Below are 18251 nucleotides of genomic sequence, written 5' to 3' on the forward strand. Positions count from 1 at the left end.
TATTGAGGTTGAGTGGCGTGTTTGAAGAGGATACTGGGAAAGATAGCAGGAGAAATGTGATTCTATTACCGGTTGACCTATATGACACAGTCAATGTTTGCTTGGTGTTTCATAGGAAATGCAAACCCTCTTTCATGAACAATATTGAATTAGCAGCAGACTGTGCACACAGCTTGGGAATACATACTGTAATTATTCACATAAACCAAATCTCTTTTCCTTCCTTAATCCTGTTCTATATTATGTCAGGGTAGATGCTCATAAAACATCAGAAAGTATTTGTAACTAATGTTCTGTCATTCATAAATGCATTACCTTTTATCAAATCGAATTGTAAAGTATATATTTTCTTCTATAAACAATTGCACCTTAACAATATCCATCTACCATCCTGCTGATACTAAAACAAATGCACTCGTATTTACTCTGCTTGCTTTTACATTCTGATCCTTTGTACTTAAGCATGTCGTGAAAATTGTTGAGATTACATTTGAATCAAATTATGTGGATGGGTGGCCTTTAAAACCCAATCAAGTGTTTCAAACTGAGTGTGCTTTAGTGCAAAAATAAAACATTATGTGCTCATAGCTTCTAATACCATTCATGAGCTTTATAGGGTTGCATTTTTTTATATTCTAATCTAAGTACAATCATAAATGTGATTAAATCAACAATTTTAAAACCGGATTTTATTGAAAAGCAAAATCACTGCTGTAACCTATATAAAAAAAGTCCAATTATTATATTGGAAACTTTTATATAAAAACATATTTATTAACAGTCAGTCAGTGCATTCTTGTTATATGTGCTGAATTGGATCCATATCATATTGTTGATATAATTGAAAAATAATCCTTATTAGATTAAAATCAGACATGATTTTAGAGTAAAGAGAATGGGAAAACTAGATAGGACAAATATTTGTACCTGCCATTAAATCCTACAGTAGGTCTCCTAGGTCAGACATTATTCAAAGTGAGCTCTACATAAATGTATATTCTCTAGAAAAAAAACACTTAAATAATGTTTTCTATTTATTATTATTTATTTTTTTAGGTTTTTCTGTGGCACAGTAATTAAAGTTCAAATTACATATTAATCTAAACTTTGCATTGTTTTTTACCATCATCCAGATGTAGCCAATGTTAGTGCAACCCATGGCACGCTGCTGCAGGTGAAATAACGTGATAGCCCTGTCCCCCCTCGTGCATGGCTGATTTAAAACCATAGCTGCTTCTCCCACTGGTCCGTTATGTATGTCCTGCTGTAGCATGCCACAAGGTGCAATAACACTGGCTACATCTGTAGGATTCAAAGAAGGAACTGCAAATCTTGACTATGGCATGTTTGACACAAAAAGAAATAAAGGGCTGTAATACAGACTGGACCGGTCCTTTCTTTTTTTCTCCACCCCCCTAAAAAAAAACAGTAACACAATTTTTTGACCAATATACAGTATGATTAGTAATCTAAAATAAAACATCAAGTCTAATACATAAATACATTTACAGCCAATTAAGACATTCCTGTTCTCCCTGATGGAGTGGAAGAATTACATTGATGTATTATTAATTATCACATTTTATCTGGGACCCAGCCAATTTGTGTGTGTCACACCATTGGGCTATGTCTTACACAGCATGTGGTAAATCACATGATACCGGGAGAACCAAAGACAAAGCCCTAAACCCACCTCAATGCATCAGTACTCCACCCTCAAATGTCATAAACCCACCACATGCACCATTATCCTGCTCCCAATGTAATTGGCTTAGCTTCTGGCAGACATATTGCTCTGGAGGTGAGGAAGGGTCTCACACAAATTTGTGAGGAATCCTTGACAACCTTGAGGGCATATTTACTAGGCGGTACTAAACTGTAATGCACCACAAAGGGACTTGAATAAGTCATAAGGTGCCTGTAGAAGATGTGTGCAGAGGTTTTTAAAAGCACGAGACGTTTGTAAGGGAAACCAAAACAAACAGGCTTTTATTTAGCCAGAACCTTCAAAATATTAAGAGCTTTCACCAGCAAAAACAGGGTTAAAGGGAAACAAAACAACCTAGCTCCTATATGGAGCGCTGTCTAAATGACATTGCCCTGTCTATGGGTTGGGGGGCTAAGCCCCTTACCAACAACAAATATATACATCAGATTGGAGGTCAGTTACCTTCACTGGGGTAGGGGTCTCAAAGTCCTTGAGCAGGCTTCTCTCCACAGCGGTGTAGAAGAGGTGGATTGGTGCTCAAGTGCTGGGTCTCAATCATATATTTCTTTTTTCCAATGCATAATCAAGGAAGAAAACCATTTGTGGGGTCTATGAATAATAATCCAATGAATCCAGTGATACCAAAGCATATGGTGAGGGTAAAAACACTCCCTGAAGGTAGAGGATGGAATATAGAATACCCCTCCCCTTTCCTCATTGGGATAGCCCCCTCAATAAAGCAATTATTAACTCACATATCTTCACTCACGAGTATCTTCAGGCGTGCAGCCGTACCAGGGTCCAGAGATATCCCCCAAAAATTGTATCCAGCGCACAGCAACAGAGAGCCAGGTCATAGGAAATGAAAACTTTATTTGAGCTGCATTAAAAAACAGAGGGTGCAACCACTCCTACGCGTTTTGTGCAATACGCACTTTATCAATATTGATAAAGTGCGTATTGCATGAAATGTGTAGAAGTGGTTGCACCCTCCGTTTTTTAATGCAGCTCAAATAAAGTTTTCATTTCCTATGACCTGGCTCTCTGTTGCTGTGTGCTGGATACAATTCTCTCCACAGCGGCCCAGTATGTGTTTAGACCAGAGAGTCGTAGTTCCCCAGGGATCCCTTCAGCAGTACAGGGCGTCACCCTGGACAAGAGATCTCCCTGCAGTGAATATTGCAGACTTTTTAAATGAGTAACCAGCTGAGCAGTTCAATTAGCACAGTCTGCTCTGAATTAACCTGCTCAGTGCTAGACTCCAGCTCTCTACACAGATATTCCTGTAAGGCTACTTTAAACAGGGAAGGCACCCTGTAACAGTGCCCTAGCGCAGGGGAGCGCAATCTTTTTTCCCTGATTCTCCCTGCCATCTGTCCCCTACTCCTCGCACCCCCCCTGCTTACCTTGGTTCTGATATCCCGGCATCATGACGTCACATTGCCACGGCAATGCAACGTCACATGACCCTGACGCCACATTGCCGTCACCAGGAGCGTCTGAACCAAGGTAAGGAGAAGGTTACAGAGGCCTTGCAGCTCCCCCGGCATTCATTTAAATGTAATATAAACCTCACGCCCCCTGTAGCAAATCTCACGCCCCCCACTTTGTGCAACCCTGCCCTAGAGCTTAGAACCACATTATGAATACATTCATTGAATTCTCACTGTCCTTATTAGGTTTGATCTTGATTTTTTTTAAATGATTAATTCAACTATAATTTTCCTTACCTTTCCTAGATTAATTAATTGTGTCATGAACACAATTTAAGTCTTGAGTCATTATGTCATGTAATAGTCAAACTGTCATTAAAAACACAGTCTCACTATGGTAATATGTTTTATTGTTAAACAGCTGTTCTGTCCTCGGCTTCCTGGGGTCAGCACACTATGACAGCCATTTAAACTCATCCTGTCGTTCATGTAAAGATGGAGTCTTCTTTGAATTTCTGACTAACTTTATTCACAGGAACATAAACAGAAATGAAGTGAAAATGTTTGGGAATGCAGAAAATAAGGAGTGTATTAAAAAAAATTGCTGTCCCTAGGAGAGCAGGGGTTCGAGATAAAGGCACAAACTGCAGAGTTGAGGATACTGTACAAATTGCAAAGAAAAGCAGGAAACATTCACTAGAAGCTTGAAGAGAGTAAGGCAGAAACCCCGCTGGTGCTGACCGCGCTCATGCTTGAGAGTGGTGATGTCACCAACTCTCTAAGCATGAGCATCGAGTGTCCTGACTATTTTGCAAGCGCGGTTGAGTGCGCTTCAGTCAGTTTTTTTTGTCTGCTCAAGCTCCAGGCTTGGGTGAGTGTACGTGCCCGCGCACAAGCACGCGCACTGCATGAGCGTGGAATTCCACATAAAGAGTGCAATAAGTAAAAGCGGCAAGCGCCGAACGCACAGCACATTCAGCACCAGCGGGGACGCAGCCTTAGAAATAAGCAAGACCTCAAGAAAGGAGGAAGAGTAGTTGCTGAGGGCATCAGGAAGATAGACAGCTCTGGACAGAGATAGATAGTAGTAGAGGAGACAGACAAGGGGAGGAACTGAAGCAAAGATTATTAAGTAAAACCAGGGGCAAAAATACAGAGCTGGAGACATACTCCCTATCTGGTATCAATATACAGTATAGCACTATAATAATATATGTTGAACATATAATAAAACATACAATAAAACATTTACCGTGAAGTCCACCATCATTTAAAATCTTTGGTACCAGCTTGTACTACTGGGTCTGCAAAGTCCTTTTGGCGAAACAGGTGTACCAATCAAGGATGGCTTAGGGCTCCCTGGTTTCTCCTCAGGAGCCATAGAAGAAATTGAGACCTGAAAATAACAATAGTGACATCCAGGTGGAGGGATCCCAAGTCTATACAGTCTCAGTCCTTCGTTCAATTAGCTTTTAGTTTCTAGAGTCCAGGTGAGACATTACGATGATGGTCTCTATAATGGGCCAGATAAAGGTTCTGGTTTAGACAATTGCTGAGACTATGGCCATAAACATTAACAAAACTTCATGGGAGAGTTAGTTAAAATAGCCTCCAAGATCATGAAGACTGATTTGTTCCACCCTGTTGCTAATATATACGTATAATCTTCTTGTTTGTTACATATGTAGAGTAAAGAGTGTGACCTCCCATTATTGAATATATTTTATATTATGTAGATGATATTATCTTGTGTCAAATATTGTTGTCACCTCACGGACATCGCTAGGCACTTATTCCTCCACATGACCAATTTATGAACCTTCTTTAAGGACATCATATACAGCACCCAGGATTTACATGGATATAATATATCTTTTTAAGTATATAGGGTTCACATGTGATTTGTGCACCATTCCATTCTTTTTTTAGTATTGGTTACATATGTAACCTAGCACTAAAACTTGATGACATCTGGTATTTCCCTTACCATAAGTTCTGCTGCCAAAAGCCCTCCACCCAGATTGATCCTTAGTATAGTGTGGTCAGGTTGTGGTGCCAACTTAGCCTTGCCAAGGATCAATCTGATATGGTGTTCTCTACTTGCATCTGCAACCTTTAAGTAAGCCACTGCTGCTATGGCATTCATACTGTAGAAGCATCTGAAAAAACACAAACTTCTTTGTTTCATGCAGTGGTGAAGGATATTAGTGAATAGGTGCGTGAGATCTGAAGTTGTTCAAGACTATTCAAGAATCCTTCAACATTTCTCACTCTCATTGCTTTTCTGGAGGTAATGGAGTATCCCAATCCCGTGTTTCCACTGAAAGTTCTCTAATGAGAGACTTCCCTTTTATAGTGACTGAAGCTAAGAATCCTGGAGGGTCATAGAGGCTGTTGATCATTGACAGGACGCCATGTCGGGTGTATGGCTTTTCTTTGATTGGACACCTTGAATGTGAATGAGTCTGCTTTAAGATCCCAGCTCAATCCAAAGCTCCACTTTATAGGTGGAGTATCAATCTCAAGGTCTAAATCTTTCAGATCATTAGCATGACTGTCTGAGTCAAACACCTTCATCACTTTGACACTTACAAGCTATTTTGTGGAGTCTTTGGTTGGCCTTTGCTAGCATGTTTTGTGTTATTTTGAGTAGGTCAATAGCCTCTTGTTCTGTAAGGACTGATTTAAGCCTGTCGCCTACATACTGTAAAAATCTCTTTTTCTTAGCATCTGTACCATATTCCTTTTCCCCTTCTTGGGCTGTCCTTCAGAGTCCTTAGGCAGCCACTGCAAATTATGGACTATTACCAAACACATGCACTTTCATCCTTTACTCTATGATTTGGTCATTTAATTAATTGTTACGATACCACAGGAACCTTAGGTAGTTTCTGGTGTCTTCTCAAACAAGGAAACCGTGAAACATCTGTTTTAATATTGACTGTTATCACAGGCTCCTTCAGAGAGAGGATTTTCACTCTTAGAAGACTATTTGTTAAGGATAACATAGTTTAAGGAGACTCCCTGGAATTAGGCATTTGAGTCAGATACTACCAGGATTTGACCAGGATTTTGGGGGTGGTATATGCCAATGGATGGAAGGTATCAGCAATCCTTACCTTCCTTCCTTTATCACATGACTGGTGATATTTTCTCTTCTTCCTCCCCCCGTTATGCTTTGCCACAGGGCTAGAGGTCTTGAGAGAGTTAGGTTTAAATGTCTCTGAGTGTAAAGCTGTCACATGCTTGTCACTATCATACTTTGCGCATTTAATAGCTTCTTTACAGTCTCTGATAAGGTGACTTGTGGAAGCTCAGCATTTGAAGCAAACTTCTTAGAGGAATGCAGGAATATACTCAATGTGCTTCATTCTAAAGCCAATATACTTCTTTAGTGGGTGTGGTTTCTTGTGTACCCTGGATCTTGCTTGTTTTTACAGACACCGTCCCTGCCTAGATGAGGATACAATCTATGTTTTTGGTGTCTGAGATAAATTGACTCTCCCAATGCAACAAGGTGCTGACAGTGGGAATTGATCCAGGTTCTTCTGATTTAGACTCAAACTGTTATTAGAGTCATTGCCTTTACTCGCTGGGCCACTCCTTCTCTGGATAGGTGTTTTAGTGTTACTGTATCTTATGACTTGTCCTTCATTCTCTGGGTCACAGCAGTTGGTAATGTCTGTGGTTGTACCTCAGTTGAGTTATGGCCTACTGAAGCTGCTTTTCATGATTGCCAACATTTGCAACAATAAGCATTTCAAGTTCAGTTTCTTCCCAGGCCTACTCTAACTTGTCATGGTGTTCGTTAGTGTAAATATTTTTCGTGGGCCTTCTCTGTAAGTGTGACTGTCCATTTAGGCCTTATGTTCTCTTGCATCTGTTGTGGTTGTGTAAAGGACTCAGTAACTTAGTTGCCAATCAGTTGTGTGGTGTCGGGTGTGGGTCAGAATTCTGCCATGCTGCAGCTCTCAGTAGGCCTTTGCCAATGTGTGTGGCATGCGGTCTGTTACCTGCATTAACAGCGGATGACTGCCTCTGATAGTGCCACTCAGTGTCCTGTAGCAGTCAGCATAGTAATAGCTTTACTCACAGGTGTCAGTTGCTCTGATTCATGTCCTGTCTGGATGTCCATAGCATGGTCCTTTGAAGCCCTAGCTGTGGGAACGTAGCTCAGGGGTGGATCTGAAGGTTTGTACCATGGCTTGGAAAGCTGTGTTGAGGTGCTGTGTGTTTACTCACTTCTTCAGCTTTTCTGTGTCCAGCCTCTCTCCAATTAAGCTGTTTTTTACTGTTTTATCCTAGGGTTCTTGGGGCTCAATATGCTTTGACAAGCAGCTAAACTCATCCCCGTCTTTCATGCAACGATTAAGGGGCCTATGCACTAAAGGTTCATAAAAAAAATTGCCGGGCCATTAAAATCACCATTTTTATGAGCGTTGCTATCACGATATTCAGAAAGCCTTGATTACCTGTTAAAGCAAAATTCACAAAACGGGAGATTAGCCGTTGATCTGATGAACGACCCTCTGAAAAGGCCTAACCCGGCGAGTTGTATCTGCTGCAGAGAGAGCTACTCTGAGAGAGCTGTCTCTCCCTGTGCAAATCTCGCCCGAAATTTATGTGTATACATTTTAATTTGGTTAATAGTTTAGATGAGCAGAGGGTCTCCTGAGCTGAACCGCATTGGTTTCAGCCTCGGGGACCCCCTACTTCCCGAGATACAGGTCCCGTTATGGGGTACCGGTATCTCCTATGCATTTTATTCCCATGGTCACGTGACGCGGACACTTAAATGCATAGGAGATACCGGCACCCCATAACGGGGCCTGTATCTCGGGAAGTAGGGGGTCCCTGAGGCTATCCGCTATGGTAATGAAGTTTACTGTAAATGCATTTGTATTGCATAGGATTCATGCCAGGGGTCTCTGGTGCTAATATTAATGTATATCGGCTCAAGGGATTCCCGACATCAATCCTATGCAGGAAAAATGCATTTTTTTTCTAAGTCCCATCTCACCGCTTCTCTGCAGGTTTCCAGCACCTTCTCGCCAACTTTTTCTGGCGTGAGGATTTTGTGAAAAAATCACCATTCTTGAGCGGCGATAGGCATTCATAGCCTAATCACTGCTACTAGAATTGCGCTAATTTATTAACATGCCGAAAAACGGCGATAATTTGCTTATCACCACTACCTCAGTAATTTTTTTTTATGAGCAATTTTTTGGGGGCGAATCAGTCTTTTATCACCCACTTATCACCGCTTACTGAATAGCAGTACGCATTTTGGGGGCGATAAGTGCTCGATAAGTGGCTTATGAACGCTTACTGCATAGGCCCCTAAGTCTTTTTTTAATTTCTGATTAACTTTTTCCCAGGAACATAAACCTGAATGCATAAAATAAGGAGTGTGGTAAAAAAAAACAATGCTATCTTTAGGAGGGCATGGATGATACAAGAAGATACAAGCTGCAGAGGAATACAGGAAACACTCCCTAGAAGCAGGAAGAGCATAAGACATAAACAAGGCCCCCGGGACGGGAAAGAGTAGTTGCTGAGGGCATCAGGAAGATTGTTACCTCTGGACAGAGATACATACAGTAGTAGCAGAGGAGACAGTGTAGGGGGAGGAACTGAAGCAAAGGTTAGTAAGGAACAGCAGGAGCAAAAACACAGAGCTGCAGACAGCATAATAGCCTAAACCTGTTAAAGTACAAGGCAAAACTCTTTGGATCTCATATTAAACAGATTTATGAAATGCTAGTGCCTCAAGAATAAAAAAAAACTATAAAGACTACAATAAATACGATATTCCTTTAAAAGGATGTGGGAGTGTTGGTTTCCATAAAAAAAAGTAGTGGTAAGTGACTGGCATATGGTACATCTATCATCTTTGAACAAAAAGGTTGTTTTTTCTCGGATACATAATTTATTAATGATGTTAAAAAATAGATAAAAAGCTGATAAATATATTTCTTCGACAGGGAAGATACTACTAAACTTCACAAAATATTATCATATTACAAAATCATTATGAAAGAGTAATGATTTCCAAACATTAGAGGAGAATAATAAATGGCATCATTTTATCTTAAGTAATGGAAGAAGTAGATTAACTTTTAATAGACTTGACAAGGAAAAAGAGCAACACATTTTTTTTTTACATATGCAAAATAAGATACAAATCATGGATTTAAAATATGTATTTTTATGCAGGGAAAACATTATCATATTTCTTAGTGCTTTCCTCCTATCATGTTGAAATATTTGAAGGCAGGTGCAATTAAACGAGTTTTAGTGCAACAAATTTAAGTTCTGCTGTTGATTAAAAAAATTAGAACAGCATAATAATATGTTAGAATGCAGTTACTGATGGTTTGCAGCTCATTAACTCACACTGTATATATACAGTGTTCAGTGTGTCCTAAAACAAGTAGTACTAATGTGCCTGACATAAAAAAAATCTAAATGTATTAAGCTTTGGAAAAAATGTTATTTGCACCATATTTTATAAAGATGTATACATTATTTATGCTTAGGAACAACATATAACGAATCAATTTTTCTTAAAAAAATAAATATATTTTACAGCGCTGTACAATGAATATTGTAACCACATTGTCTCCCTGCTCCATAGAGCCTACATCCTAATTTTGGTGCCTGTGGCACAGGGATATTTTGAGTCATCAAACAGTCTCTATTTTTGTTCTTAATGTATTTATGTACTGTGCGTTTAGTGGACTTACTAGCCACATAGGTATTATTTATTTTATTTATAAAATGTTTTTCTAGGAAGTAATGCATTGAGAGTTACCTCTCGTTTTCAAGTATGTCCTGGACACAGAGTTATGATTATTAATCCCAATAAAAAATTTCAAAATGCAAGTGGCACCAAAACATACACAATTAAAAATTTCTTTAATTGTAAAACTTGTGGAGTTGTTTATCTAGCTTGCTGCAAATGCGGCATGATGTATGTTGGCAAAACTTCATGCCAACTGCATCGCCGCATTTTAGAGCACACTAGCACCATTCGAACAGTATAGATACACGTTTAGCGCGGCATGTTTACCTGCTACACCAAGGCGACACTACATGTGTTCAGTTTCAGGGTATTGAACATGTCACATTGAGACTCCGTGGGGGTGACCTAGACAATGCTCTATTAAGAAAACAAGCAAGGTGGATCTTCAACCTGGGAACACAATCCCCAAATGGTTTAAATGAAGATCACAACTACTCAGCGTTCCTATAGAAACATCATAAGGTGCTATGAATAAATGACCCCACTGTATAGTACCAAGTCCATAACATGGTGGGACTACTTTTTAATACGCTAATTAAATTAGACATACTAACTGGGTACAACTGCCATATGCTTCTTGAATTACAAACTTTGTATCCATGATGAGTATTATGTAATTACACCTAAACATGTATGTGTAACGCTATTGTGCAATATGCACTATAAGCATAGCAATAGGAAGGAATAATATCAAGACAAGTCATTAGCTTTTTAACTTTTTAATGTTAACTTACCTTAGTTTTTTAGTTTGGAAGGTTTCTCTGATCAGTAGGCAATGCCAGCATATTTACATCAGTGCGGATTGGCTGGCAGTCTCGTGCCGGGTGGAAAGTTCACTCCCACCCGATGACGCAAAAACGATCACCATGACGACCACAGACAATACAAGTCTGGCCTCTGCAGGGACCCTCCTACCCCTGAAGAAGTTCCGTGTCTAAGGAACGAAACGTGCGTCGGGATGACGTCAGAGTGACGTCTGTTTCGCGACTAACACACAGGTGTTTGGTCTCTGTCCGCTACAGCACAGTTTCTAGCTAGAGATAATCAAGATTTGGGCCATACGTGGATCCCACTAGCTAAAGAGAGGGCTACGGTAGCAATATCTGGTTTGCAGTGACTGCCAGTGAACGTGGTCCTGTGATTAGCGCTCCAATTGTCTATTAACTGATAAATAGCCATATATTAGAATGGTTATCAGAAGTGCTTCAAGATACACTGCATGAAGGGATTGACTGACATGCACAAGAAGCACTATCCTTAGCAATCTGGATACAACTGACACTGATATAAGTTACATTAAATCAGTCTGTGTTAGAGTGCTTTCAATGACATTTTATGCAGACAGTTCACAGTTTGGTTCAAGTTTCATGTGTGGTGGTGGCACTATTTCAGTGTCTCCTTGACAACAAGATAATAATATCACACATAAACATTTTAGAACGAACTGCTATATATAGCAGGGCCCTTCTCCATTTCTCTCTAGCTTAGCCCTCAATGGGCTTATCTCTAAAGTAATATATATACTGTTCTAACGCTTGGGTAAAAGCTTACATTTTGTAGCCTATTGCAAGGCTCGCCCAGTACATCAGGCATTTCATGGTTAACATACCCATGCCCTTCAGACAATAGAGAAGCCTCTCAAAATAGGCTTTTCATCGCGCATATTCTAGGTTTTAAATAAATTTTTGTGTTTACGTGTATTCTAAATAAAAATTTATTGTTTTGAATTAGTAGAGTAGTGTGCATCGTATAGGGATTCTTTCTCTCCGACACAGAGTTATGATGACAGATACATGGTCACAAATACATAGTTACAGTAAGTGAGCAAGGTTATACATTATATACATGAAGGAATTATAGGTAGCCGAAGGGCGTAGGTAGTGTACTTCTAGTTAAACCCTTTTGTAGCCTCAAGTGGTCATCTAGTCAAGGAAACCCTACTTTCTGACCACTTGGGCTATTAAGGGGTTAATATCTAGTTACATGTGTAATACTTAATGTTTTATCACTTATTCCATGTGGGTTTATCTTATCTTGCCAATGTACAGTGTTCGACAAATCACCCAAAAATTTACTCGCCCAACCAAAAAATCTACTCGCCACCTAGTCCCACCCCAACTCCACCCCTAGTCCCGCCCCCACCCCACCCCTAGTCCCGCCCCCACCCCACCCCTAGTCCCGCCCCCACCCCATCCCTAGTCCCGCCCCCAACCCCACTTTAAAATAAAATATATAAATAAAATACATTTAATAAATTCCTAGTCAGAACAACATTCGTTTTTGACATAAATGTATTTATTGTATTACATTATACTACAATTCGTCCTTTTTACATGTGTGTGTGTGTGTGTAAATGTTGGATCTAGAAATAAAAGCCAGGTGTGAATGACTAGTTTCCTGAACCCCTTAACCAGTGCCTGGACGCCCCCGCGTCACAATATCTAAAGCAGCAATCCCGCCTGGGATCTTACCTGATCCGCAGTTCCTCAATGTCCAGATACCTTCATTCCCGCAATGTTATACATTGGAGGGGAGGTGTTCCTTACCTGTCTTCTGGGTTAGAGGGGGTTCCGATGGTTTCTGTGTGAAGCTTGAGTCAGATCTGGAAGAAAGCAGTATAAGTTATTTCGGTGTAGAATAGGGCAGTTAAGATATATAGGGTAAATAAGATATCCAGATCCAGAGTGTGAGAGAGTGTGGGTGAGAGCCAGAGAGAGTGTGGGTGAGAGCCAGAGAGAGTGTGGGTGAGAGCCAGAGAGAGTGTGGGTGAGAGCCAGAGAGAGTGTGGATGAGAGCCAGAGAGAGTGTGGGTGAGAGACAGAGAGGAGAGAGAGACAGAGAGGGGAGAGAGACAGGGAGGGGAGAGAGACAGGGAGGGGAGAGAGAGAGGAGATAGGGGGGGGACTGACTGATGGGGGGGAACTGGGTGAGGAGATGGTGACTGACTGGGTGACTTTGACTGACAAGGTGGGGGGGGACTGATTGGGGGGTACCTCTGGTGTCCCACACAGACACACATACACACACACTCCCATATACACACACACTCCCATATACACACACACTCCCATATACACACACACTCTCACACTCCCACACTCTCACACACACACACTCCCATATACACACACACACACACACGCACTCAATCCCATACACACACACACACACACACACACACACACACACACACACACACACACACACACACACACACACACACACACACACACACACACACACACACATTCTCTCCAATATATATGCACCACCCCGCTACCTCCCGCTCCCCCCCCGAGGGGCATGAAGCTATTGGACGGGCAGGCCGGCCGGCATTTACCCCCCCCCCCCCATACCTCACTCGGCGTAGTGGAAGCTTTGGGGAGGCAGGGTGGGTGGGAGGCACGTGGTAAGGTGTTCCCCAGCGGTCGCCCCAGGGGACAGTCAGCCCCGCCGTTGCCGCCACTGCCCTGCTCCCCTCGCCGGCATGTCCCGCAGTGCCGTGCCAAGCAGCTTTGCAGGCTGTTTCTTCCCCCCAGCCCGCAGCGGCATGAAGCTCGTGGGGGGTCAGGCCGACATCCCCCCCCCCTCCCCACCTCATGCACGGCTGCGCCATCATGAAGCTAGCTGGTGGGCATATTTTAAGTTTTGGGGAGACGGGTGGGAGGTACGTGGCTAGGGCCCCCCGCGTACGCCAACTGGGCTGCAGCAGTAGGGACCTCCCGCCCCGGGCAGCGATCGGTGGATCGAGGGGAGGGGAAGGGGACATGGGAAGAGGACAGGGGCAGGGGAAGGGGACAGGGGAAGGGGACAGGAGCAGGGGACAGGAGCAGGGGACTGGAGCAGGGGACAGGAGCAGGGGACAGCAGAGCTAACGCAGAGGGCAGGAGCAGAGGGCCGCGGTGGGGAGTAGGGAGCCATGTGGGGACCAGGGGGACCGCAGGAAAGGAGCAGAGGGGCCGCAGCATGGAGAGATTGGAGAGTACTTACCCTCCAACAGAGCTCCAGGCAGAAAGAATGGCTGCTCGTTGAGGGCGGGCTCATATAGAGCCTGGCTGCGCGCCCACAAAGCCTGGGAGCACGCGCCAATCAGCTGTCAGGTAGGGGAGTGTTTTTTTTTTTTTTTCAGCGTGAGCAGGGAAAATTTCAGCGCAAAATTTAAAAAAACAAACACGTGTGCTGCTTGGGCCAATATTTACTCGCCCGGAGGTTAAATCCTATCGCCCCGGGCGTGTAAATGTATAGCATTGTCGAACACTGCCTATGTATATAAGGGCCATATATATATAGGGCTTATGTATGTATGGGTCATACTGTATGCTACAACAGCGGTGCACAAAGTTTCCCCCCTGAGCCCCCCTGCCTGCTCTCCTCTCCTGCTCGCCCTCCCCCCCCCCTATCTCCTGCTCGGCTCCGGCGGCAGATGATGCCGCGGGGACATGTGACATCACATTGTCATGGCAATGCAGTGTCACGTGACCCTGCGGTGTCATTTGACGCCAGGTTACCATGGCTACGTGATGCCAAAGATAAGGCAGGAGAGGTTATAGAGGCCTCGCATGGTTCCCCGGCATTTAATTTAAATGCCTTGGGTGAGAGTGCTGGGCCTCTGTAACTGCTGCGCCAACCCTGGGAAATCTCACGCCTCCAGTTTGCACACCCTGCACTACAAGATAGGGCTAACACTAGCCCGGGGTAGGTGATTAAAAATTGCGATATTTTTTTAATTAATGACAGACATCAAAATGAGTATAATTAAGGTATTTACTCATTTTGGTGCTGGTCCCTATATAGTTATCAGGCGCAGTAAAAAACTTGTTATTTTTACCGGTTCTAAATTGATGACTAGCACTTTAAAAATAATGTTTTTTGTGACAATATACCGTATTTTTGGCCTAACAAATTTGATAATAACTCTAGTCCAAAGTGATTTGTCCAAAGGCTGACACCAGGCTACTCTGCTTCAAAATTAGTACAACTGTATTCAGAGTCAGTGCCTTTATTCACTTCAGCCAGTGGGGGTAATTTATAGGATTGAAGCAGTGGGTCTCTGAAGCTGAACTACGTTAATTTTAGCTCCGACGACCACCTACTTCCCGAGACATTTACCTCCTTGGGGTGCCAGTATCTCTCTGCTGTTTGAATGCCCCGTATTACGCGGGCTAATAGGAAGCCACAAGGGATGACGTCACAGCATCATAATTGCCCGCAAGATACAGGACATCTAAAGCCGCCATTATGTTTGTCCCAACATGCTCCGTCAGAGCTGCCACGTGCAGAGATACCGGCACCCCCTACGGAGGTAAGTTTCTCGGTAAGCAATGGGTGCCCAGAACGGCAATTAACATAGTTCAGCTCCGCAGACCCCCTGCATCAATCCTATATATTAAAAAAAAATGCAACCTGCAGTGATGCTTTAACCCACATACTGTACAATACCATTACACTTTAATGACATATATATAAATATAATTTTCTCTCACCTTTGTAAGTGTGCCTGTTTCCTCCCACCCTTCCACCTTTTGTTTATTTGCGGCCCATATTTCTTATAATAACCTTTATACGTTAGTTCACCACACGCCTTGCATATGCTGCTATATAGATTCCAATAATGATGACTATATTATTATATTATACAATCCCACAATTGTAACCTAAAGCAACCCTGCAACCTACATATTTGTAAACACAAGCCCTTGATTATGTATTTCTATTTGCACTCTTTGTATATAAAGTAACTGATCATTGCGTTTCCTAGAACACATGATCAGTAGCTTTAAAGAGTCCCCAAGTTTAGCAGGTTTTTTTTTGCGCTTGAGTTTTTATACAATTAACTTGGATAATAAAATATGTTGTTTTGTTCGGTATACAGGCTGGAATGACTCTAACATATGATCCAACAGCAGCAATGCAGAATGGGTGAGTACATGCATTTCGTTAAATATTTTTGTGTCATCCCCAGATTTATAGTGGATTTTGCTGGCAATAATGTGATATTTACCTTAGTAATTTAAATGCAATATTTTAAACCATTTTATTTAGGCTTCTGCTATCTAAATAGACTTAGTAGTTTCAATTCTTATTTCCAAATTAACTTTACAGGCAATTTTAAAATCTAAATCTATAAAATGCATATGTACAGTACTGTGAAGCAGGGAGTTCCTGACAATGACATTCCACTCAGGGAGACCTGGTTCAATTCAGTTCCATTTTAAGAATAATCTTATACACGGGGAAATGTTAGAAATGGATATACCAGCTATAGATCGGATTTGAGGAGAAAACAAGTATTTTATCTTTTAAAGGTTCTGTTTAGGAGGGACTTGTAAAGGACCAAGATTAAGAATAATTGAAGACCCTTATGTATGATATTGTGGCGTTGCCTCCCTGTGCTGGTAAAGATTGTAGTCCCATTGATTTTAATGGAGGTGAAGAACTCTTCTCTCCAGCAAAGAAAAGCTGCTTCACAGACTTACAGAGCACAGTAATGATGGAAGTTGTTAAGGGCAAGCATGTGAAGGATAGCTATGAAGTGAAAATAGAAGTGCCATTTATGAGTCTATATGGCATAGGAAGAAGAAGCAATGAAGAGTCAATAGGTCAGGTGAAAGAAAGGATGTGATGGATTGCAACACCTACTGTAAGCAGCATACATGGGAGCGAGGATAGATGCTAGTAACATCCACTGTGATGGAAAAGGGGACCAGTATAGTAAATTGTATTGTATTGTATTGTATGTCTTTATTTATATAGCGCCAAAAGTGTACTCAGCGTTTCACAAAGAATACAGTACAGGAAATTATAATAATACAATAAGTGCAGCAAAATCAGACAATAGGAAAGGAAATCCCTGCCATGAAAAGCTTACAATCTAAGAGGCTTGATGGGAAACTTACAGAGACAGTAGGTAAGGGAATAAGTGCTGTAGATGGCAGTGCTTGGCCACAATGGGTGGTACAGTAGGAGTGACTGAGTGTGGAACAATAGCCACGAGTGCATTCTATTGGGATGCTTTAATTGTGGGGTGAGTTTTAAGGTTAGTCGGTATTAAATGAGAAGGTTAACACTATTTACAGGGGAAGAGATGGCAGGGAAGTGTGGGTGAGATCAGGTGTGTATGTCTGGCTTCAGGCCTAGAGGAGATCCCCAGCAGCAGGAAGGAGTAGATAGAGGGCGTGAATAGGGGATTTGTGTGGGTGTTTTTTTATTGAGGATTAAAGAAGTTGTTTGGAGAGAGGTGTATACATAATGGTGCAGTGGGGAGTGGGGAAGATGGAGAGAACAGAGACATTCACAAAGGAGTGAGGAAACAGTAAACAGAAAAAGCAAGAGGGAGGGCATAGTGAGATGCAGGAGAAGAGACTTCCCAGGTACTGGAGGATAGGAAGAGTACAAATAATCACAGCTTTTAGAAAGTTAACTTCTCACAGTTGCAAAGTTGTTGTGCGCAGTCCAGATCTTCCTCAAATCTTCACCTCCAATGAATCCTAGACACTTAAGGAACACATAGAGCGTGCATTTCAACATATTTCAGCTAACAATGTAGTACTGTAGTATAGGTGCCATTTTGTTAAAGAAAGTAACACAAATCTAAAGATTATTTTGTATGTATGCATGCCTTTATTTATATAGGGCCATTAATGTACATAGAGCTTCACAGCAGTAATATACGTGACAATCATATAAATAACAAATAATACAAATAACACAAAGGGAAGAAGTGCTTCGACATAAAAGTAACAGTTAGGAAAGAGAGTCCCTGCTCCGAAGAGCTTACAATCTAATTGGTTGAACGTACAGAGACAGTAGGAGGGCATTCTGGTAAGTACATCTGCAATGGGCCAAGGTTTATGTACGAGATGTTAATTATCAGCCATGGAGTTACGCATATGCTTCCTTAAACAGTTGTGTTTTGAGGTGGATCTTAAAGGTGGATAGAGAGGGTGCTAGTTGAATATTGAGGGGAAGGACATTTCAGAGGTGTGGGGTAGTCAGTGAGAAGGGTTTAAGGCGGGAGAGGGCTTTAGATGCAAAAGGGTTAGAGAGAAGACATGCTTGAGCAGAAAGCAAGAGTCGGGATGATATACCAGTATAGCGAGAAATTAGGGCTGAGATGTAAGGAGGAGCAGAAGAGAGTAAAGCTTTAAAAGTGAGGAGGAGACTAGAGTGTGTGATACATGATTTGAGAGGAAGCCAGGTGGGGGATTTCAGCAGGGGAGACCCTGAGCCATATTTCAGAAAGAGTAGAGTGATTCTGGCAGCAGCATTTAGGATAGATTATAGGGGAGACATGTGAGAGACAGGA

The 18251-nt window shown here is 42.0% G+C and overlaps 1 protein-coding gene across 5 annotated transcripts in view; it reads left to right on the top strand.

The window, feature by feature from the left end:
- The window catches only part of RBMS3 (RNA binding motif single stranded interacting protein 3), a 713484-nt gene that overhangs the window by 649761 nt on the left and 45472 nt on the right, over window positions 1–18251 (top strand). For all 5 annotated transcript variants that reach the window (XM_075587011.1, XM_075587010.1, XM_075587012.1 and 2 more), the window contains one exon: window positions 15819–15865. In XM_075587011.1, coding sequence (XP_075443126.1) covers window positions 15819–15865 — 47 coding nt within the window. The remainder of the gene's footprint in view (window positions 1–15818; window positions 15866–18251) is intronic.

The sequence above is a fragment of the Ascaphus truei genome, chromosome 2 (assembly GCF_040206685.1).
Source record: "Ascaphus truei isolate aAscTru1 chromosome 2, aAscTru1.hap1, whole genome shotgun sequence".
In the NCBI taxonomy this organism is placed as follows: Eukaryota; Metazoa; Chordata; class Amphibia; order Anura; family Ascaphidae; genus Ascaphus; species Ascaphus truei.